The 24,454-nt window shown below is 48.8% G+C and overlaps 1 protein-coding gene across 2 annotated transcripts in view; it reads right to left on the bottom strand.

The window, feature by feature from the left end:
• Window positions 1-950: 950 nt before the first annotated feature.
• The window catches only part of SLC1A2 (solute carrier family 1 member 2), a 50,264-nt gene continuing 26,760 nt past the window's right edge, over window positions 951-24,454 (bottom strand). For both annotated transcript variants that reach the window (XM_075548368.1, XM_075548369.1), the window contains 4 exons: window positions 22,348-22,542; window positions 16,067-16,201; window positions 5,362-5,593; window positions 951-1,022 (listed from right to left, as the gene is read on the bottom strand). In XM_075548368.1, coding sequence (XP_075404483.1) covers window positions 951-1,022; window positions 5,362-5,593; window positions 16,067-16,201; window positions 22,348-22,542 — 634 coding nt within the window. The remainder of the gene's footprint in view (window positions 1,023-5,361; window positions 5,594-16,066; window positions 16,202-22,347; window positions 22,543-24,454) is intronic.

Below are 24,454 nucleotides of genomic sequence, written 5' to 3'. Positions count from 1 at the left end.
TCTTTTTTTTAAAGGAGCCCTGACAAGAATATTATGGGCAAAGGAAGCAAACAAAAAGTGAAACAGAGATCAAACCATCTCATCATTCCACCATGGCAACTAAATTCACGTTAAGTATAGACAAATTTGTATATATGAATCTGGTTAAAATTTATATTGCCTGTGCTTTGTTTTTGTCAGTGTATATCTAGTGGTAAAATGTAAGTTACTTCCTAATCTGTGAACATATTTGTCACGAAATCTAAACATACCTTGAACTGAATTATTCACACAACTAGCAGAGCGGCGGCAGAGATGCAGTGAGCTCCATGGTCCATTGCCTTGAAGACCACAGCTCCCACTAAAACTTGGAAACGTTTAGCTTCAAGAGGACACACAAGATAGACGGGGAGCATTCCCCAAGACAGACGCTTGCTTTGAATCCACACACGTGCCACACTCTACAAGACATTTAAAGGGAATAACTTCTAGAGGTCTCTAAAAGAATCTCTTGTGCATCACAAGACGGGACATGGAGAATACTTTGAGGAATAACACACGGTGCGTTTGCTCATTATCCCGCGTCCCTGGAGTGTAGCACACCGCGGCAGGCAGGTGCCCTGGGAAAAGAGCATCCACATTTCTGTATCTTGAGAGAGAAGGGAAGCTGGCAAGAATGCGTGTCTTCCATTCAAACGGCCTCCTCCAGCAGCATCCATTCAAACAGTAATACAAATGAGAACATTAGATGGTTATGAAGCATGATTTGGCAAAGACAGCATTGTGCCTATCATCGCTAACTCACAACAGCTCCTCTGAGCCTCAGCTAACAGATTAAGTAAACATAGAAATATGTGTGGATTTTCTTTCCCCCTCTCCTTTTAAAAAGAAAGCCTGTTTAATCTTTACATCATCTTTTACCATAAGACACGCTGGGGAGTTTATTCAAAATTGTGCTGAGAGTCATATTCTTATTTTTCGTGTTTCCAAGGCTCCTCGTCAACACTGCAGTCGGCTGACTTTCCATTGGCCGCCAGAGTGACCTGAAAATAATTGTCATCAACAACCAGCTTATAGGTCATGAACCAGAAAACTAAAATACTCCCAAACGCATGGGTTATGTGGAGGAGCACTCGATGCAGGGCTGTATCGCATGCCTTAAATATGCTTTTAAATGTTGTTCCTTCCAAATTGGTTGTGAGCCTCTCTCGGGTTTCAATGCCCATTTGGGAATATTAAAATATACATATTTGCCTCAGAAGGGGCGCCTTGGCAACTATGCTTTTCAGGACGAGGGGGCAGTTAATGGCCCTTCGCCCTATCACCGCAGCCCAGGACCTCCTTAGAACACGGTCCCCGTGCTTCTCCACACAACCACAGAGCACAACCCAGGACTAGGGAGCTCCTTCTACTCGTGCACCGGAAGGGTTCAGTTGCCATGAGGCCAGGTGGGTTCTGCTCATGCCCAATTTAAAATCAGAAATCACAGTGGTTTGGCTCTTTCAAGTAAACTTTCACGTTTTTTGTGTGTTCGGGTGTTTTCTTTTTTAAAAGAAGGATTAAAAGTCTGCGATCAGATTAAAAGCGAGAGATACACTGTATCTCTAAATGTTTCTAATGCAAGTATTTCATAATCATATGTAACCACCAGGTAGTGTGCCTCATGTCTCCTTGGCTCAAAGTGAACTGAACCCTTACAGAGGAGGGGAGGGTCCCCTCCATTTCTACGTCATTCTCCTAGCTTACCTTCCGTCTGTCTGTCCTCAACGGCATGTGCAAACTTAAACCCACGACTGATATTCCACATAATGGAGAGACTGGATTTATGGAAGCATTAGGATATGGAGACATGACAAACGCAGCAATGTTTGAAAGAAATTTGACTTTCTTACCCACGTGGACATGAGAGGCATGCATTAAGAGCACACACACATGCTAGAACAGAAAGCCACGTGCCCTTCACAAACCAAGCAAATGGAACGATAGGCCATTCATCCCTGCATCTCCCCAGCTTGTTTGCTTGCTTCAGACAGACTGCAATAAGCAACGATCGCTCCCCATGCAGTTACTCGATGACAATAACACAGCCATTGCACAGCTTGGAACGACTATTATCAAGCATGAGTTTGAGAACAGAGAGGCCAGTGTCACACAGCAATGCTTGGAGCAGTTCAAGTCTTGACCAGAGCATCAGCAAAGTTGTTTCCCCTTCAGTGAACGGTCGAGAAAGACGGCAGGGAGAGAATGCTTAGAGAAAGCTGACTTTCACTATGACCTTGAAGGGGCCCATTTGACCTCCAGTCATGAACCAGGTCCGCAGCAGCACAAAATTCACAATCACAAAGTGGGGTGCCTGCGCAAGAAGCAGAGGGCACAGCGGGGAGCTTTCTTCCTTTTGTTTGAGAGACCGGGATCGATGCTTCCAATGTAGCTGGGCGAGCTTTCTTGGCATCGCCTTGTCTGGGCCAGTGTAAGGCTGCTGTTGAACCCACCCCATCCCTCTCTGTCCCACCCACAAGGGAAATAACCAAGGCACCAGACTCACTGCCATCGAGTGGAGCTGACTCATACCGATGCAATAGGGCAGAGCAGAACTTCCTGGTTGGGTTTCCTAACCTGTAATCTTTAGGGAAGCACCTTGCCCTACTTTTCTCTCGCAGACCTGCTGGGGAGTTTGAACCACCCACCTTTTGGTTAGTAGGTGAGCTCTTTAACCACTGTACCCCTGGGGCTTCACCAAGGTCATGGGAATGCAAAAAGGAAAGGGGCTGCCAGTAGTCTCATGGCATCTCCCAGCTGAGATTTTTTTTCAACCAAGAAACAACGAGGTTGGGAATGGACCAGAAGGAAGTTCAAAAGAAAGAGTAAAGCGACGTGGAAATTCTGGGAAAGGGAGTGAATTCATCTCCACTGACCTGGGTACCTCCTTCCCACGTCGGTGGGAACGAGTTCACTGTCCCAGTGCCATGGGAGTGACACTGCGGAGCAATGACTCTTCACTCAGCTGAGCCCAGTGCCTCTCTAGAAACACAAAGCACTACCACGTTAGTAAGCCAAGCTGGCCACTCTCGCCATCTCCATGACCGATCACCTTGGCCACCAGGCTAACTAAACGCTAATTCACCAAGGAGTCGGTGGGCAGTTGGCTCAGTAGTAAATTAATTGCACAGCAAGGCTGACCTGCTAGCGCCATGGAACTGTCCAGCCCGAAGGGGAGCTTAGAAAGAAATCAAGGGATGGAGGTGCTCAAAGGAAGGAGACATCCAGCAACTATTTCTTGAGCATCCTCTACGTGCCAGGCACTAGGTAGGTGCTAGGAGACATTTCCTTTGAACTACTTTGATTAAAAAAAAAAAAGAAACATCTTCAGATGTTCTTGATATCCTTTAAGAAAAAATATACTCCGAGGAGTATGAAATCAAAAGTATTTCCACGCCAGTATACTTGTTAGCAAAACATGTCCTATGCAAAAGTCTGTTGAAAAGCCCTCTCAGCCCCCAACCCAACCCCGCAAAACAAGGTGACACCATAGGGATGTAAATACCATCGGTCTTCTTACAGGCAACTGTAAATATCGATATCTGTGTGACTACAGGATTACCTTTTCTCTTTTGTTTGGTTATCGATTTGGGTTCAAGTCTTACCACCTCTACAAAATTACAAATTTCATTTTGTTGACCTTGGGGCCTAATTAAAGGCTTTGAAGGTAATGGGCACTCAACTAAAACTTAATAAGTGTCCAGATACAGGAGGTCCCGGGAAAGAGGGGACCTGCAACTAACCCCTACAAGGCACATCACAAGTCCTTGCTAATTGCAGCAGAGCAGGAAGCCAGTCCAGTCCAGGCAGGCTTGGCCCTGCATTGCACAACTTCGTGCCCGCAGGCAATACCCCCTGCTCCCAAACTGATATACTGATAGAAAATAATCCAACCCATTCATTCAGATGTGGGGAACACTAACTTTTCAGGGGGAAAAAGAGTGCCTTTTAGTTATATCATCTAACAACTAGAATACTTTTGATTAAAAATCAACTCCTTAACTCAGTTGCTTCTAGATGGGTGATTCCCTCTCTGATTTGTGCTCCAGGTGTGAGTTCCCCACACGTGGACTTGACACAGAGGGGATGAGCCATGGACTAAGGATGGTACACTCGAATTCTGAACATATTCCTCAATGTGGTAAAGAGACTTGCTTTTGTGGCACCTTTAGTGACCTGGTTGAAGTCATCATGTTTATTTGGGAAGACCCAGAAGTCACTCACAAGGAAATCAGCTACTGACTGAGGGCTTATCAACAGGAATCAAAAACTGTAAAACCCAACTTGGGTTGGGTTTGGATTGTCCCCAGTTGCTGCCTGGAACCAGTTTAGCCAAAAAACACCCATGAGTGGTCTCTCTGTTCACCTGCCAGGTTTCTTCAAGTTTGCTTCACTCTGGTCATGACCATCTGTCTTTGACAATGTGAGGTTAGTTACAGAGAAGATCAGACAGAACCCATCATGCTTGTAGTCTCAGCACCCAACAGCTTGCAGAGCAGCCCAGAACACCCTGTTGCAGGAAAGCTGGTGCTTCAGGGCCATCTACGAAGTGGACAAACCAGTTGCCATTGAGTTCATTCTGATTCGTAGTGACCCTGCAGGACCCAGGCTAGAACTGTGCTCCATGGGGCTTTCAGTGGCAGAATTTTGGGGAAGGAGATTCCTAGGTCTTTCTTCTGAGGCGCTTCCAGGTTGACTTGACCCTCCATCCAATTAGCACCTGAGAATGTTTGCCATTTGGGCCAGCCAAATTGTCTTTCTTCTCTTTCTTTGCTTTTGGGTTAAATCTTTAGATAAATGTCCTGAAGGACAGTTATCCTTTACTTGACATTGGCTTCCCCTTCTTGGAGCAAAGGGACTGATAGGTCAACATTCAACCTGAGAGATAGCTGTGCAAAGTTCTGTGGACCCCTGGGTACCCTTTGGACCAATACATGACGTACAACAACGAAAACACCCTGTGCATTATGAATTCGATGACGCCAGAGACTCCCTTTGGTCTTTCACTTCAGGCATAAAATTCGGATACCCACTAATTCTTGGGGAAAATATTAGACAAACTTGGTCAGGAAGGTGGGTGAACATGGGTATCAGAATGATTGTTTGATACCACGCTGAGTAAACAAGCAAGCGTTTGGCTCTTTCACCGTTAGACTTATTGATTTCTTGCCATGTTAGACACAGAGTGAGAAGATGAGCTGGGGCTCACAGAAGCGTGGGTTACAAGCTTCTTTAGAAAGATAACTATGGCAATCATACATGCAGGGCTTTTGTGTTTGCTGGTAAGAAACTGAGCATGCACTACTATATACAGGTCTCGATATCCAAAAAGGGAAGTGATACCTTGCACTCATCTACTATGACAGAGTTGTGTGCTGCATAGACGCACTGATTGGAGTTGCTTTCCCTATGACTCTTCATGTCATCATAAATGGATTGAGTCTTGGTCATTTCAATGTCCTCCTGTGCTTGATGCTGGGAGTCGATGGAGTCCAGCTCAGACTTGGAGAGGTGGTAGACAATTCCAGCACCGAATGAGTCACCCACGACGTTGACGGACGTTCGCATCCTGTCCCTAGGGACAAAGACCAGAAAACGCGTGGTGAGCAAGCAATATGAGGTGGAGGTGGTGAGGTCGATGTCTACAATCAGAGAGACCCTGGGGCAGGTCACCCCATTTTAGTGAATCTTGATTTCTTTGTATGTCAACTGAAGACAATAATCGAGTTTCTCTTGGAGACTTGGGAGGGAAGTAAAGGTGACAATGTACGTGCTGACGAATGATAAAAGCCCAATAAACAAGAGCAAAGGAAAAGGAGGAGTAGGAGGCAGTGGAAAGAAAGGAATTTGAGGGAGACCATCATGTGTCTAAATCTCAAAATTAATAGCCAGGTTTCAATCATTCTTACCTGTGTCCAGCAATGCCTTCTGGCTTCAATTGTTCCTTGGAGATTCCAGACTAGCCCCACTTACTTAATTGTATTTGTTTGAATGGAAACAATGAACCACCTGGGGACTTGTCATGGATTGAACTATGTCCCCCTCCCCAATAAGTGTCAACTGGACTAGGGCATGTTTCCCAGGATTGTGTGACTCTTCTTCAATTATTGATCTGATAGAACTATCTTCCATTTTGTCATCTATGTTCGAGATCCAAACCTCTATATATGAATGAGGCAAGATCAGGGTGAATGGTACCTTGAATCACAACCTTACAGGAGGACGTGACTCAAGTCCCACCCTTCCTCAAGTCCCACCCTCGATCTTCTAAGACATAAAAGGAAAGGAAAGCAATAAGGGGAAAAAGACTTCATTACTCCACGAAGAGCCAGGAGTCAAGCATGTCCTTCAGGCCGAGGCTCTCACCACCATCAAGTCAACTCTGACACCTAGAGACGCCACAGGACAGGATAGAAATGCACCAGGCATTTCCAAGACTGTAAATATTTGTGGGAAGAGAGAGCCTTACTCATTTTTTCGCTCATGCAGTGGGGGTGGTGTCAATCTGCTAACCCTCCCAAGGCATAACCCATGCTGCCACAAGGGCTCTAGACTGAGGGCGAACATGCTGGAAAACTTCTGGACCAAGGAAAAATAGAGAGCTCTCCAAGATTGATACTGAGACAAATAGAGATTTCCAAGAACATTAAGGATCCACAGATATTGAAAGGAGACAGCGACCTTTTTCCTGAGCTGACACCAAAGAGAAAGCCTTTCCCTGAATTTTCACATTCAGCCCCCTAAACGATACGAGAATAAGTTACTGTTTGTTAAAACTACCCACTCGTAATATTTCTGTCACAGCAATGCCAGACAACTGAGAGAGAATTGTGCATAGAGAAAACTCATCTTTTTGTAAGGACTGAAACTATCAGTGCCTTTCCCAATTTATCCGCCCCCCCTACACACACACACACACACACACACACACACACACACACACCCTCTCCCTGCAGGGAAGGTGGGCAGAGGGAAAGAAAGGAAGGAGGAAGAGAGGAAGGAAGTACAAACAAAAGGAGGAGAAGAATTTCAGGTAAAGATGTCATGAAACATTCTCAGCTTGGACTCTTTAGCCTTTGATTTTAATAATACAGGCATAGTAAGGTTAAGTGCCAGCTAAAGAAGAATCCTTAATTTCTACTTGGAACAAACACCTCAAAGAAACGACTGCTGCAGTGATCAGATCTATTCCTCATGAGAGACTAATAACACAGAAGCTTCATGGGGAGGAGCCCGCTCTGGTTCCCATGTTCACCTGTGAAGACGGCCACTTGCCAGTCTGCTGTCTTTCTGGTTCCACCTAGAAGACGCTGCCGATGAAAACCAGAAATCAGAGTTGGATTCTGACTTGTTGGGGCAACTTTTCATTTTAGATGGCTCTTTCTCACCCGGCTGCTCCAGAGAACCATCTTTAGGATGACGGAGCCAGTTGGTGAGGACATGGTGACACAGAGAAGGGGAGACTGGAGGGTGTTTTAAGAGAGAGAGGAGTAGGGGGTTGTCTGGCTACTGGAAAGAGAGAGGATTTCTCTCAGGTTGCTGGTTTAGCCTACAACAGGGAGAGGGGTGACCGGTGAGAGTGAGGAAGTTCCTGGTGTCCGTGTAAACACGTTAGGTGTGAGGCCAGTGAGCCACTGAGGGAGACATGATTGGGAATACGGACTGAAGGGACCCGCCGAGCTCCGTTCAGAGGGTGAGTGGGAAGGTGGCATAGGGCCACCGAGGTGTTCGAGCTCGCCCTCAGAGTATACTCAGAGTTAGACAGCAGATAGCCGAGTCGAAGCCACTCAGAGCAGCCAACATTTGAGAAGCCCAAATTTGTACATTTTCTTCTCCTCAACAAAGGGGGTGAGGGTGGGAGGAGGAGAAGGAGTCCCAAAAGATAGGAGGGTGAAGGAGAGTCAGAGAGGTCAAGCCCACTCAAGGGTGACCAAGGTTAGGCCGCCATAATGAATCGAGGGTCCACGCTTCTTGTCACATGTATACTCCTAGACCCTCTCTTTCCAATTACACCCCTAACTCATCCCCTTCCTGTTACGCTTATGTCCCTCTCCTATTGCTTGTATTGTGTATGTTACAGCCCCTTCCTGTGACGTATCTCTTTACCTGTAATTAGGGGGCATGGAAGCCCCAAAGATATATATGCCTTGGTTAGCAATAAATCACTCTCGCCCTCTCGCTTGCTCCTGTAACTCCCACCTTCCACATCTACACATGGACCATCAAATGGGGCGGGGGTGAGCATGCTACCATGAAATGTGTCTGACTTCTTTATTTTACGCTCTCTCCTATTACTCTATGACTTTACTATAATCTTTACATATCCTAACCATACAATTGTGCCTAACAAACCCATGATCAGTTGTGGGGGGGCTGACTTCCCCCACAGGAGGGAAATTAGAAGCGTGAACTTAGTGTTTCATAAACAAAAGAAGCTATGTTTCAAGAATAGACGGTGCTCATTATTGATCAGAAGTCTAGTAAAATCATTAAAGGGAGCATCTCACGGTATCCGCAGGGGGAGGTCATTATTGGCCCAGCAGAGGCCGTTTCAGTACAGGGGCTGGAACAGAAGCCAGTGGGTAGATGTTTGGCTGAGAAGCGAAGAAAGGAAGACACGGACTAATGAAGGGGAGGAAAAGAAAGAGATGGTGGAGGGAGAAAGCAGATCAAGAGCAGATATTTTGGTATGCCCTGATTTTCAGACTTGGACACGTTGGAACCTTAATGGAAGAGCGTCAACAGAGGTGGAGAAATGAGAGCTACAGAGAGGCAGGAATGAAGGATGAAGCTCTGAGCCCAGAGAAATGAAGGGAATGGGCTTCAGAGCAGGTTCGTGAAGGTCATGTCATCAGGTGGGGACACTATTCCATCCCTGCAGAATTCAACGTGAAGTGATAAGAAGTTATAGTAGGTATGAAAATAAATGAATAGAAGTATTAAATTGGACTAAAGTAATAGATTAGAGCCCAATCACGCCAGGTTCCTCTGGCATAAAGCATTCTGGGAAAGTTCTTTTCTGAAAATACTGTCGAGCAGGTCACCCCGAACCCTCAGGGGACCATCTGGCCACTTCTGGGGAAGTCCAACTCTTGCCCAGAGCAGGATATGGGAATTTACGAGGTTGTAAAACCCGGAGGCACTGTTTGACAGACTGAAAGTGTTTCCAAAGGCAACTACTTTTGTTGCCTTTCACCACCAGCTCAGGTCCCTCACGCCTGGCAAGCTGACCCTGGGAGCTTTCTGGCTACACGGCAAATGTAATTTTTGAGTGGTTGGTGAGTCAGCAAATAACTAGGTGGCAGGGCGTTTGGAGTTAGATGCACACTCCTGGGGTCTAGAAGTGGTGCATCAGGAGTACGAGAGTAGGGTCCACCTTTAATGGAAAGGATTTCTACAGAGGACAGAGCCCTCATTTGGGACCCCCCAGTAACCCAAGACACGAGAGGAGATTTCCTCAGTTCTTTCATACAGGCACACTGGGTCTCGCTCCCTGGAAGGGGAGAATTTCCCAAGGTGCTTTCTCTTTCCTTTCTATCTCTGGCAGGCAGATGGTGGGATTGTCTTGAAGTTCGGATTGTCACAGAAGAATGAAGGTGAGGGAGCAGGCTCAACCAGAATTTGTCTGATTTCTTGTCCTGGGTTGAACCCTATGAGATTGTCATTTGCATAAGTCTAAAAGAGGTCAGATATCGTCAATTCCATATGATTTGAATCAGCATTAACAGGCACAAACTGGTATGTCCATCTCCAAGAGGGTAGGAAGCTGGGCGACCGACCATTTTTAGAGTCACGTGTGGACAAAAAGGGGTCACTGGAGGTGCCAGACCTGAGGCTTGAGAGGCTAGGGGTGAAAGTCACATTGGGTGAGGCTAGAGAAGGGGCCACCATCTAAACACTGATTACGAGTATGAACTTTGTATCTCAACATAAGAGGCAATCCTGCCTCCGCCAGGGCAAGTGTCGGCCTTTCCAGCTCAGTTTTCTCATTAATAAAATAGGAACAGTAATGTCTCTATCTCCAAAATAGTAAGACAATCCTAACAGCTAACCTGTACAGACTCCCTGTCACATGCAAGGTCTTCTGCCAATTTTTTTTTTTTCACAGAAAAAGACTTCTCATAGTGCTTGGTACAAAGTGGGGACTTCATTGATCAGTGCACATTTATAGTGTTACCATTATTAGGAGCCCTGGTGGTGCTGTGGGTTAGACATTGGGCTGCTAACCTCAAGGTCAGTGGTTCAAGCCAATCAGCTGCTCTGTAGGAGAGCGACGTCTAGTCCCTAAAGTGACGTACTCTATTTAGGGTTTCTCTGAGTCGGAATCAATTCGACAGCAGTGGGTTTAGATTTGTTTGTTTTCATACCACATGAAAAGCATAGCGATTCACTTCTTTTTGGGGGGTCTCCGCTCAATCTCATACTTCTTGTTACATAGCTCATTCTGTGGGGCCTCTTCCTGTGGTCGTGTAGCGGTTACGCGTGACAATCCGCACGGTTCAAAGTTTGAAACCACCAGCCACTCCATGGGAGGAAGGAGGGGCTTTCTACTCCGGCAAAGAGTCAGAGTCTCGGGAACTCTCAGGGGCAGTACCAGCCTGTCCTCTAGGGTAGCTGTGAGTTGGCATCGACTCGTGGCAGAGAGTTTGTGTGGTTTTCGTTTTCCATGTGCACTTACTTACTTTGGAACACACACACATACGCATCCATTTGAAACCACCATTCCCTCGAAAGGGGAAAGGGGAGGCTTTCTACTCCCATAAAGATGCACAGTCTTGGAAACTCGCAAGGGCAGTTCTCCCGTAGAGTTGCTAGGGGTCAGAATGAACTCGATGCTAGTGGGCACTTCTTAAAGGGACACCCTCACATGTTCTCCCAAAAGGCAGTGTGACCATGAAGCTCTTAGCTTCTAACGCACTTGGCGACGGTTCGAACACTGAGGAGGCCCTCAGGATCTGCTCCTGTCAAGACCACGGCCTAGAGTTGAACAGGCCAGTTCTCCTCTGTCCCCGGGGCTCATTTCCAGTTGGAGTGGACTCAACAGCACCCAACAGGAACGGCTACGGGGCCATGAAGCAGTCTTCTTCCCCAGGTCCCTTCCCACTCACTTCTCCAACGAGCAACCGTGGCCTGGGAAATCCCTCACCAGCAGTCTTCTGGGACAAGCGGATCATGGGGCCACTTAAGCCGGACTGCCTCTTGACTTTACTCTACCGACCTGCGGCCAAACTCAGGTATTTATCACCTCTCCCTGGTTCCAGCTCCCCGTTTCCACCCCATCCTGTCTCCTTCAGAGAGGAGGTGTCAGTGAGTCCCACAAATATCTTTGAATGATTCCTAGAATAAAGAGGTCCTTGGGCTCTGGGAAGGTTCTGGTGTTCCCAGTCCTGCCCATCTGGTGCTTCAAGACGTGGGCCTTTCCAGGGCTCCAGAATCTGGGTTATTACCACGACATTTACACAGCCGTTAAGCCTGCCCACTGAAAAGCATCCAGGGCCTGGCGGGCAGTCATGAGGCTGGCTGGTGCCCAGCAGCTGGCAAATATCACGGCACATTAAATGTCACTGCAGGCTTTGTTAGGCTTTACACTGGGAAATTGCTTGAGTTACAAACTCTTATAAACCTTGCCTAAAAGGTAGGGTTGGGGTGGGGGATGGCGGGGAGAGGATCCCCCACTTTGATTGTTCTTAACTTTTCCTTCATGGATGACTTGTCTAGGGACCGCCAGTCTCCCCTGCACTTGACCTCACATCTCTCCTCCTGCACCCACAAGCACAATGATGGGCACCCCATAAACTCTTTGCTAAGAAAGAGTCTGTTCCCTGGGCTCCTCTTGCTAGTGAGAAAGAATGTGGTGCCATTGCTAATTCAAAGCAGACCTGACCTAGCCAAAGACCCTTGTGCACATTTTCCCAGGATCCTTTCTCTCCCTTTCGCTTTTCTGCCTAAAAGGAACATTCATGTTTACCGTCTGCCATCATCCATCACCAGTAGAAAACAAGTCTGGGTCTCTGACCTACAAGGGCCCTCGAGGGCATTGATGAGACCCCTGCTTGCAGACGGATAGGTATTGTCCTATTGACACCTTGAAGGTTGCTAGAGTCCAGAGAGGAAGGACCTGTCCAATAGACAGGAAGTACAGAGCACACACCTAGGGCTCCTGCCTCCCCCTTTCTTCCCCTCCGTCCTGACCTCCTTCCATCTGGGATCTGAGCCTGAGCTAGAGAAGAGGTCTTCGTCCGCTCCTTTCTTCCCAGCTCCAGCCTGGGCTAGCTCCCTAGAGGTGACTTCATCCAGATGGTTCACCCAAATGCATCATCCCATTTCCCTTCCGCCAACTCCCTCCTGCTGGCACGGCTCAACCCTCAACTCAGCCTGCCCTGCTTTCCTGGGCGAGTGGGAACACGTGAGCGCCCGTGTGGGAAAGTCTCAGTCCTCCAGTTCCTCCCCCTAAAACGGAGATCAGAAGTAGACAGGATCTTGAAAGGCTCATGAAATGCCTCCTACCCAGAGGAACTGAGGGGTCAAGGAGAGCTAGGCGACAGTAGCAGAACTCCTGGCGCTGGAGGCATTGCATGTTAACATCGCCCGAGACACTGACAATGCTCCAGGGGTGCCCATTTAGGCTCTTTGTTCTGTTTGTTTTATTCCTGGGAGCCGGGGGGAGGCCAGCAAGCCCCCTCCTGCCCCCGAAAAAAAATCTGCTTAGTATGTTGGACCAGGGGTGACCTGAACAGGCCTGCCGTCTGTAGCTTTCCTGACCCCAGGTCTCTGCTCCAGGCTCTCACTGTTAGAAGCGCTCACTGCTGACGGGGAGGTCATGTAGGTTAAGGAGAGTGGCCTTGAGCCGACCACACAACCTCTGCTGTGCCCCCAGACAAGAGATCTCATCCACCTGCTTCTCGCTTTTCTCATCTGTAACATACACCATGGGGGATTCTGTGGAAGGAGCTTTACCTTCCTTGCAGGGGCACTGGGTTCCATCTGGCCAAGGCGCTGCCTGCCAGGCCACCACGTGCCTGTGCAAGGAAGTGTGTGGGTGGCCATGACGATGAACGGGTTTGGGGGTAAACGCCACACGGAGGCCAATGAGGAGGAGAGGCCTGGCCATCCACGTCTGGAACCTAGCCAGCGACAACCGAAAGGCTCCATGGGGATGGTCCAGGACGAGGCAGGTGTCCGTCCATGTGCATGAGATCTCCCTGAGCCGGGGCCGCCTCCACAGCGGTGGGCAGCAACAGACACCGCAGGGTGAGCGAGCCCACGGATTACATGGAAAACACATAAACTGTCTCGCAGTACCTACCAAATACGAGGACCTCCTCCTCATGCCCCCTGTTATTTTCACCTTTTCTACTCGGTCATTCTCCTCAGAGTGAGGTTGGCATTCTGTCACAATCTCACTTGTTAAAAGGAGAGGAGACACTATGGTGGGTGTCAAGCCTCAGACACAAGCCCAAGAAGAGACTTGCCAACGTCGTTGCAGAAGGCCAGGGGCCTTAAATGAAAACACCTGTAGAGGAAGCTGAGGCATCACAGAATGAGGCCCAAAGGTGGAAGCCCCCCCCCCCCACCAAAAAAAGTATGACAGCAGAGGAAAGGCTGCAGTGTCATGCATGCACACGGAGAAGCAGTACTCGGTGCTAAAGGGAAACGAAGTCTTGATACGTGCTACAACCTGGATAAAAGTTGGAGACATTGTGCTAAATGAAATAAGCCAGACCCAAAAGGATCCCTACTGTGTCTTACTTTAATTGTTATCCGACATCATCTAGTCTCTCCAAACCCTTCCCACCCACACAGCGCAAGCTCACCCTAGCTGCCCTCATGCAGGCCTGCTCTGAAGAGACTTCGTGGTGAATGCTGCTCCTGGGAGGGAACACAGGACACAGAGACCAGCAGAGCCAGCATGGAGGAGCCCCCCTCCCCCACCATCACCTAAAAGAAATGGGCTCAGACACGCCTGCGCCTACGAGGTTATTTAGCTTGCTTTTCAACTCTCCACAAAAGGCATTTGCAGAGTATTTCTCTGGTGATGGAAGAACCAACTGTGAAGAGCCAGGACCTTCCCCAGAGCCCTCTTGAATGGAATGTATTGGATCTTGACTAAACTCAAACCAAGTCCACAATCATCGAGTTGGTTCTGAGTCCTGGTGAACCTAAAAAGCGTTTCTGAGACTGTGAATCTTTATGGGAGCAGTCAGCCTCACCTTTCTCTGACAGCCCTGCTGGTTTATTTGAACTGCCCAGCTTCTGGTTAGCAGTTCAACTCCTAACCCACTGTGCCACTATTGATGGAAGTATTGTTTGCATGTGATAAAATGCATCTACTCTCAGTGCACTGTTTGACACATGTGGACAACTTCTTTCTAATGCAAACCTGATGTGGAGCTCCACCAACAGGCACGTTTTATGGAGAAGTCAGACTTCCTGCTAGCCTGCCCCTATGTCCTCTTTCTCTTCAGTCATTTGTATTTTTATCTGGTTGGAAGAGGTGACGTGGAGGAAGGAAGTATTGCTTTAGCTCATTGGAAGCTCCACAAAACACTGGAGGGCCATACAACGTAACAACTGGCATTTAAAATCTATGTTGATATACGTGAGATCAATTGCCACTGATGTATGCAGCAGCTTGACAGATAAGCATGTGCACTTTGGCCTTGGGGGTCTAGGTGCCAGGTGTCTTGTCTTGATGAGTGTCTTTGAGGGAAGTCCACAGCATTCTCTCGTCCCTTGGCATTTAGCTCCAAGACTGTGCAGGAGGCATCTGTGTATATACCACAGTCCAAATGGATCCTGCTAGAGGATCGATCCAATCTCTTTGGGACTACCAGGCTTAGCCTGCCCGCCTCTGTGAAGGGCACGGAGCCCCCTGCATGGAAAACATGTCTTTAAATGGGAAAGGTAACTGATCAGTGCTTTCGTGAAGGCAAGGTCAAATCCTAAGTTCTCAGACTGGCCCATCATGCTGTCCACCTTGCCTCCCCTTTCACCTCCAGCAACATGAAATGGCTCAAAGTCCCGTCCCCCCCCCACCCCCGACCCCACTCTTTATAGCTTCGGTGCCTTTGTGCAGGTTGGGCCTCCTGACTGGGATCTTCTGTCCTCCCCTCCACCCCACCAGGCACCAAGGTCACTTCTAACTCACCATTGTAATTCCGCTCAGCTAGCACGTCTTTAGAAGCTGAACCACAGCAGTGAATGAGAATGAGGGGCCCAGAGTCAGCCCGCTGAGAGTTTGGATCTTTGTTTATTCCCAACACCTTTCCTCCCTAGCCCTGGGTTTCCTCATCTACACATGGGGGTAAGCACACCAACACTGTAAGACAGATGACTGTCACAGGTCGATGTAAAATGCTTGGTATAGCAGGTGGCCCATGGTGAGTCATCCGAATGCCGGAGTCATTTTCATTGTTTTTTCCGATAGTGCTTGCTCCGTCTTCCTGTTCTAGACTGGAATGTGAGCGCCTCTCTCACCACGCTTGTCTATTTTATGAACGTTAATATTTCAGGAGGCTTTCTGGAAATACAATCTGCATATCACAGAATAGCCCCGTCTCTGACGCATGGTTTGACACATGTGGAGTCCTGTGCCTATCCTGCATATGAAACGTTTTATCACCCCAACAGAATTCCATCTGCCCCTTCCCTTCAGATTAACCCCCTGGCCTGTAACCTTGGCCTTTGGCAACCACTGAGCTCTTTAGGGCTGTTGCCTGGCTTCCTTGAGGTTCACGGAGATGGCATCACCAGGTAGCGCCCAGGCTTCATCATGCAGCCTAATGTTTGGAGGGTCGCTGCATGCGTCAGTAACTTGCTCCCACCGTGTTGCTTTCAGTTTTGCATTAGACTCTATCGGATTTGCCCGCTAGCCTGCGGCACCCTCACTGTGTCCATCTTTGTCTTCTCTGGCGTCTAAGGAGGCACACAGTCAGTGCTGGAGAGAGGGCAGGAAGGAGACCGTTGCCATGGAATGGTCCCCTGGCATCCTACCACCACTGGGAGGCAGGCCTCGCTCCCCAGCAGAACCCCGTGCGCAGGCACTTACAGCAGCCAGTCCACGGCCACCAGCAGGCTGATGTCCTCTGTCGGCAGGCCTACCGCAGTCAGGATGAGGAGCATGGTGACCAGCCCGGCACTGGGGATGCTGGCAGCACCGACACTCGCCAGGGTGGCTGTGAGACTGTGAGGACAGAGAAGGCTAGATCAGGAGAGGAGACAGAGGTTTTGGCAAAACCATGCTGGACAATGTCATGCTTTGATGTCCTAGCCGGTCACCCCAAGCAGTTTCCCGCAGGGAATGCAGAGGATCCAGAGACACAAGACGCAGGGATTGTGTCTATTGGGATTCTGCCGAGCTGTGATGGACGTTTCTACATTCAGGGAGCGGAGGCTGCTCCCGCTCATGAAACCCCATTAGTCTAATGCATCGCAGGGCCCAAAGCAGGCCAGGACATTTTCAAGGAGGAAAGCAAACCACCCTTAATCCTGCTCCCCCAAGACCCCTTCCCTGGGAGCACAACTGTATTCATTTCTGCTTGCCACCTTCGGTCTCCGTGAGCACCAGAGACGTGGGCAGCCCGCAAGACGCCGAGGAGGCCACAGCCAAGCTAACACGGGAGCTCGGCAGATGCGCCGACTCAACAGAGTGGGCATCAGGGGGACAGACCCGCGGATTGCAAACAAACAGCTTCAGACGCCGGGCTGTTTCCCTGTGAGCTGGCAAACGCATGATTCAGGGGGAGCGGAAGGGGGTGTGTGAGAAATGATGGGGAAAAAAGGGAGGCTTTCTCTCTGAAACATCTGTGCTTTTCTTTCCCAACTCAGCCAGCAGCCGCCTGTGGGCATCCCTGCAGGAGGGGAAGGCCCGGGCTTCTGAACCCCACAAGGACCCTGGCGTGGGGTGCGGCTGGGTGGTCTCTGGAGCCCAGCAAGGCGACTTTTCCTCTCTTCTAGATGCCAGTTATACAAGCTGTCATTTCAAAATGCAAAGATGCTTCTGAAAATATGGATTCGCAACTAACCAAAAATCCCCCCCCCCCCAAACTAGGTGAAGCATTTTCCTTCCGGTTAGAAAATTCTAGGGTTAGAATGGCTATTTAGGCTCCAAACTGAAAGCCAGGCCCCCAAACTAGTTTAACCGGGTTCAGGCCACTGGTGGTAGCAAACAGCAAATCCCGGATGTCCGGGGCTTCAGAATGATAAATTTCCGGAAAGGCCTGGGCTTCACCACATCGACCTGCCAATGAAACCCGGATGGCTCACAGGGTCTGACCTGCAATGACCTTGGGGAGGGTACAGGACCAGCATGGCATCGTTCTGCACGATGTCACCAGGAGTCAGGGACCAACTTGACGGCAGCTGAAAACCAGAAGGGCTGAAAGGGACTTCGGTTTCTCTAGTGCCAGCTCTGACTTTACATAGAAGAAACAGGCCCAGCAAGGTTTTGTGGGTTATCTGTCATTAAAAGGTGGTTGGCTAATGTAATTAGGGTGATGATTTTCCATATTGTCATCTTTCCCAGACGTAGGTCTGTCACGTAGACACCTCCTCTCCGAAGTGTGGATCACCAAACCTGTCAACACTTCCTTTTGCCCCACTAATGGGGACCCAGTGGTGGCATTTGGACAGCTCGGTTTTCCTTGAATCCATCTGTACACAGGAGCTGGTCGTGGCTAGTGGCCGCCTTTGGAGGTTCTGGAGTGGAACTACTGGGATTCAAATCTGAGCTTTGGCAGTCATTGACCATGTGAGCTTTCACTGGGTGTCTCCATTTTATGACCATGATGTCTAACCCATTGAGTGGACGGAAGCCTTAGGCATCAAAAAATCAAAAGAACTCAGAGCAGGCCTGATCTGTTAAAACCCAATTGTGTTTGTTTCTGGAAACCTGGGTAGAGTGAGGCTGCTTTCCTATGAAGACTCCTCAAGGGCCCAATAGCTGGAAGGTGGCAATTCTCAGCCACGTCCTGCAGAGGGACAGAACACCAGAGACAGAGCAGGGCCACGGTCCATGGCCTGAACCCGGGGCTATTGTAGTAACAACCTCACTTGTTTCTGCTCTGAGTCACTCCTGTGTCTCCCGTTGGTAACATGGCTACGATGTTCCATTATCTTGACTGTATGAGACCATGTCCTCCAGAGGTCGGCTACAGGTTGGGAAGTTGGATCCCCCTACATGCCTCCTTCTTTCCCAATAACGTTCCCCCATACCATGGGTGGAATGCCCACTTGGGAATTGCAAGGCCGGCCGCAAGTCCCTGGGCAGTGATTTCCCCTCTGTCCTCTCGTCGATCGATGGTTTTTTCCCCTGTCTTGCCCTCTTGGCTCCACCCCTTACTTCTTTACGGTGAGTTCCCGGGAGCTGTGCAAGCTACTATACACCCATCATCAGTCAAACCACAGAGCAACTCTGCAAGGTACATATGGGAATAGCCACCGGACCCATGAGGAAACCAGGGCTCAGAGCAAGCAGTGAAACTTAGGGTTTCCAACATGGCTTGGAAAGGGTCTGCTGGGACCAGAACCCTTCCCTGCCTGCCTCCAGCGCCATGCTGGCTTGTGATGTCCTTAGTCCTTCTCCACCTTGAAAACTCATAACGAATACATGACCATCCCTAGTCATTGTAGCACTGCATTCAAGGAAGTGGAGAAATTGCCTGGAAGTCCGGCAATGAAGTTGGATTTGACTTCTTTCTATCAACTCAGTTGGAAGTCAGTGAACTACATTCACTCCATGTTGGGGCCGCCAAGCAGGCTTTTGGATGCCTGCAACGAAGGAGGAGTTGACTGAACTTTTCCAGGGACCAGAGATTGACATGTATATGGTCAACCAAACCCCTCTCCAGTAAAAATTCTCAGGAGAATGATGATTGAAATAAAACAAACCCCATAGAGATGAATCTGGGAGTCCCCTGGTGGTACAAATGAATGGGCTCAGCTGCTCATTGACAGGGTGAAAAGTCCAGGCCACCCAGGGGTGCCTCAGAAGTTCTAGTTAGTGGGTCTATTTCTGAGCAATCGGTCCTTGAAAATCCTATGAAACACATGGGTTTGCTATGAGTCAGAGTCGACTTGATGCCAGCTGGGACTGGGAGACTAATTTAAATAACTCAAGCACAATCACTTCTTCAAGGGTCCATTCTTCAACCCCAAATTCCTACCTAATGACATGAACTTGATGAGAAGCTCTATGACTCCAGAGGATAAGCATTCAGGGTCCAGAGGTCAACTTTCCTCAGAAATGGGTTCAACATTCTTTGCACTGCAAAGCAAGAAAGTGGGCATTCCCACAGGAGGTCCATTGGCACCTGATTCAGAAGGTATGATCTTCTGATACCCTGCCCTGCAGTGTGTTTACACTGCTGGTAACAACACAACCCTCACTCTGTCACCTCACAGTGGTCTGTTCTATCCTAGGAGTATGGTTGCATTTTTCTGAGCCTGAGTAATAATAAAAGCAGCTAACATTTACTGACAAAAGACTATGTACTAAGTACTAAACATATTTGCAGATGAATCCATTGGTTCCTCTTATCCACTCTAGAAGGTAGGAGTGATCACCGTGCCCATTACACAGAGAAGAAAACTGAGGCTCTACCCTGGGACATACTTCATAGAGGGAGTGGGTGTTGAGAGAGAGAGGCTTGTCTCATGAAGGCACTGTGCATAATGGTTAAAAGCACAGGACCCCAAGTCAGGAAGCCGCGGTTCCAATCCCACTCCTACCACTTCCCAGTGTACTCTTGAGCAAATTACTTCACCTGTCGGCGCTTCATTTTCATGTTCACCATCTGTAAGATCCAGAACCCAATACCTACTTCGTAGGGCTGCCTTGAGGATGACGAGTTAAGGGCCTCAATAAACAAAAGCAGAAGGAGAGGGGGTTGACAAAGTATTGTTACAAAAGCACAGAACCTTTTGTTAAGCAAACATATCCACATGTGAAGTCACTGTTCTCAACAGAGCCTCCATCCAGCTCTCGAGCTTCTGAAAGTGGGGTTTCTACTCTCTCTTCTTCTTCTCTGATTTCCGCCACATCCAAACGGCAGCTTTGGCAGCCTCGAGGGACTCGCATTGGGCCCCCTTTCAACATTCCTTGAATTTGGGGAACAAAAGGAAGACTGAGGGGCAAGAGCAGGGCTGTAAGGTGCATAGGGTAAGGCTTCCCGGTGAAGGTCTCCTGAGAGCCCTCGTTGGCCTGCAAGAACGAGCAGGTGCATCGCCATGCATTGTCATTTAGGTAAAAACTCCTCAGCACAATTTTCCTGACCTTCGTGTCATGGTGCAGTTTTCCACTTTGTCCATGCGATAGTCTTATGTCCATCAAGAATATTGATCAAGATGATCCCTTGGGCATCTCAAAAAAAAAAAAAAACAACCCCTTTTGAACCTGACCCCTCTGCCTTGAGTTAACCCGGTCCACAGATCCCCCTCCGAAGCCACTGGTGGGATGGGACCTTTTGGGAAGGCAGCCTCATGAGACCAAGGTGGGTGCAGTACTGGAAGAGCTTGTCTGCCGCCATCCACTGACGGCAGAGCTACCTTTAAACGCGTCTTGTTTGGAACCAGCCCGAACGTGTCTGAACTGGAAGCCCAGAGACAATACTTGTGGACTTAACCTCATATGTCAGTACTTAGAAACCTAAATCATAGGCGTTCCTCTGGATGACTGTGTGGGAACCGCTGCACAGCCGTGGCTTCCTTATATGTCCGATAAGATGCCTGGAAAAGATGTTGTTCCACCCACTGCTATCCAGATGATGGTATAGCTGATTAGATACACGTGGTCATCATTGATACTGCCCTTGTGTGTGTGTGCTCATGCACACTTCTCCGTAAAACATAGTAGGTTATTCTTGTCCATCTTTGCTGGGTTAGCTGCTGATCAGGGCTCAGGGGTAAATGGGTGTTCACCAAATCTTTTGGAATGGCCACAAGAGGAAGGGGAAAATCAGTGTATAAGTACGAATGTGCCTGAACTAGTTGGGTACCTCAGAGTTTATCAATCAAGTATAGCTCAGGATGCTGTTTCAATGGTTTAGAATTCTTTCTACTGTCTGTATGTGTGTTATGCAGAATGTCTGCTGATCTCATAGAAGCCACGGCCAAGTAGAAAAAAATAAACCATGGAATATATAAGATCTCCAAACCCAAATGTCTACAGGTCAAACAGTGGAGGTGAGGCAAGCAGGTCAGACATAGGCTGTCCGGAGTGGTGAGGACAGTTATTCCACAGGGACAGTGGGCTCGAACGGCTGGCCTACAGTTAGCAGGCTCAGTGTGTAGCCCACTCCACCTCATGGCAGGGGTAGAACTTGAATACAACGTCACAGTTGGCTTGTTGCTTTGCCCCCTTAATTAAAGCCAGACCATCCCATTTGGAGAGGGAGTGACGGCATTCAACTGATGGTTACAAAACAGGTTATAAGGTCAAGACGACCTTGAATGTTCTGAAGACTGTTGTTTTCAAGGGCCCTACGGAACACTGGAGTGGAGGAGGTGGACTGGCCAGTAGGTGGTCTCTGTACATTTATGCAGTTATGATGTGTTTTCCATGACCTCTGGAGAAATGTCCTCTTATTTATTTATTTGATGATGGTAAAAATGGCTCCCACAAAAGCAAAATTAGACGCTATTGACTTGTAACAAAGTGCTACACGTCCTATCCAGGAATCTCTCCTTGCCATATTTCATCATGTCTGCCATCGCTGGAGCATATTGTTAACGAATGAAAGACTAGAGTCAACTGATAGGACCCGGTGGCAGCCCCACCAGCTCAATACCAGCCATTTGGCTTTGGACAAACGACTGTGCCGTGTGGAGCCTGAGTTTCCCCATCTGTTAAATGGGTAGAGACATATCTGCCCTGCCTACATCCTAAGAAACAGTTGCCATCAAGTTGATTCTGACACCTGGCTAGCCCGCGAGTGTGGACCCCGACAAGTCAAAGTAGAACTGGACTCCATAGCGCCTCCAGTGGTTGATTTTCAGCCATGGCTTACCAAGCCTTTCTTCCGTGGCACTTCTAAGTGGATTCAGACTTCTCCCCTTCCAGTCTGCAGTCGAGTGCATTACCCGTTTGCACCACCCACGGACCCTGCCTAATCCAATCTTCGAATCCCAGGACAGTCTCACACATGCAATACCAACAGAAGCCGTTCACATTACCTGCCTCCTTCCTGTGACAATCTTCCCCTGTGAGCCTGCCACTCACTCCTCTGCTCTAATTCCCTTCATCCCCCTCCCACCAGGAGAGCTGGCATTCCAGGGACTCGTGAAGCTAACGTGGGAGCAGGGGCTGGGGGCATAGGGTTGTGCTTCACATACCTCACAGTCACAATCTGACCCCCATCCAGGACGACGCCGTTCATCTGGGCTATAAAGATGGCGGCCACTGCTTCATACAAAGCTGTGCCATCCATGTTAATGGTCGCTCCCACGGGGAGGACAAACCTGGTCACACGCTTATCAATCCCGAGATTTTCCTCGAGACAACGAAAGGTGACGGGCAATGTTCCAGCACTGGGAGACAAAGGAGCAAGAGAAAAGCAAAGGTTATGTCCACCTTACAGGAGCAGGACCCGCGCACAGTGGAAGCCATGCGTTTTTGTTCTTTTGTTCCAACCAAGCAACACAACAGGCCAAAAGAGAGAGAGAGAGAGAAATTATCTGGAGCCAAATGAAAAACCAGACAGTGTACAATATGACAAAATAAAAATTTATAAATTATCAAGGGTTCATGAGGGAGAGGGGAGAAGGGAGGGGGGAAAGGAGGAGCTGATGCCAGGGGCTTAGGTGGAGAGCAAATGTTTTGAGAATGATGAGGGCAACGAATGTACAAATGTGCTTTACACAACTGATGTATGTATGGATTGTGATAAGAGTTGTATGAGCCCCTAATAAAATGATTTTTTTTAAAGAAAGAACAAAAAGCCAGACAAGTGGAAGCTCAAGTTCAATCCGTTCAAGAGGCTAACAGGCAGCACAATATTTTTGTGGGTTCATGTTCAGGAGAGCTGCTTAGAGCTTCAAGTTTTCTTTTCCCTTTGGTCACCCATCTAGGACACAGTATCAAAGTGTATCGAATGACACACATTAATTGGGCAACAAAAGCCCAACAAACTGTGGCAGAAGAAGACTCAACTGTCCACAGTGTGAAACGGTTCCAGCCATTTCTGCATGACCCATCCCTGCGTGCAACATGATGACTGTACCCAACCCCGCAAACTGCGCTGAGCTGGGCCTGCTAATTTGGGAAGGGCAGGTACCGGTCAGCACAAACCCTGAGCTTCCAGCAGTTCTCTGGGGAACCCCAGAGACAGATCAGCGGATAAAGGGACATCTGCCAGCTCCCAAGTCTCTCCAGTGACACAGGGCAGGAAAGACTGACCCAGCCTCAAAGGCCAGTCTCCTGACGTCTTCAGGAGTCTTCTCATATCAGAGAGAGACCTGTATGGACAAGGGGTGCTGAAGGCCAGAAGACTATTTCCACGTGGGCTAGAGGTGCAAGGGAGGGTAGGTGGAATCGCTTCAAAGCTGGAGTCATGAGAAGAGCATGGATGAGGCCCAAGGGGACCTTTGGAGGGCTCTGGAGCCCAGCTTCTGTTAATGTGAGTTATATATTGTTTGTAAGCAAAGTGGATTGGGAAACTTCCCATCTGGACAGTAATTGGGAGCAATTCTCTCTTGCAGGTGTAGCTTTAGTCCTTATTCTCTAACAGTCAGCTGTAAGGCTCCAGCAGAGCTGGACAGACAACCACGGTGGCTTTGCTTTCTCAGACAGCGGGAGAGGAGTAGAGCTAAGTGAAATGCAGATTCCCGGGTCTATGTAGAACAAATATTTGCCATTGAGTCTCTTTGACTGACAAGCCATACAGGACAGAGGAGAACTCCCCACATCCTTCTCTCAGGGCGAGGCTGGTGGCTTTGAACCACGGCCCTTTGTGTTCCCAGCTGAGCCGTTTAACCACTGCGCCAAACCCACTGCCATTGAGTTGAAACCCAACACAGACTGACCCTACAGAGGGTTTCTGAGGCGGCCTCATCTTTCTCCTGAGGAGCGGCTGGTGGGTTTGAACCGATGGCCATGCAGATAACAGTCCAATGTTTAAACTTAGAAGAAGGCTCAAAACTGGATTTTATCAGACCCCCGAGGTTTGCTCACCACTGATCCACAAGCTTCTATCTAGGGACCACTTTAGGGGGTCCAGAGTCACCTTCGGGAACACTGCTACCTCCGGCCTCCTTTTGGTCTGGATAGGGAGAAGAACTGACAAGGTTTCCGAATGCCTTACTGTTCCCAGGATCAGCTGTCAGTGAATCCACCCTGACCCTCTGGAACCTTCTGGTTAGCAGTGGAGCGCTTAAGCATGTGTGCTACCAGGCATCGCCTCTTTGCTCACACCTTCCAAACCCAGAGGCAACCTCGGGGTCT

Source organism: Tenrec ecaudatus, chromosome 4 (genome assembly GCF_050624435.1).
Source record: "Tenrec ecaudatus isolate mTenEca1 chromosome 4, mTenEca1.hap1, whole genome shotgun sequence".
In the NCBI taxonomy this organism is placed as follows: domain Eukaryota; kingdom Metazoa; phylum Chordata; class Mammalia; order Afrosoricida; family Tenrecidae; genus Tenrec; species Tenrec ecaudatus.
This window is presented reverse-complemented; position numbering and strand designations above follow the sequence as displayed.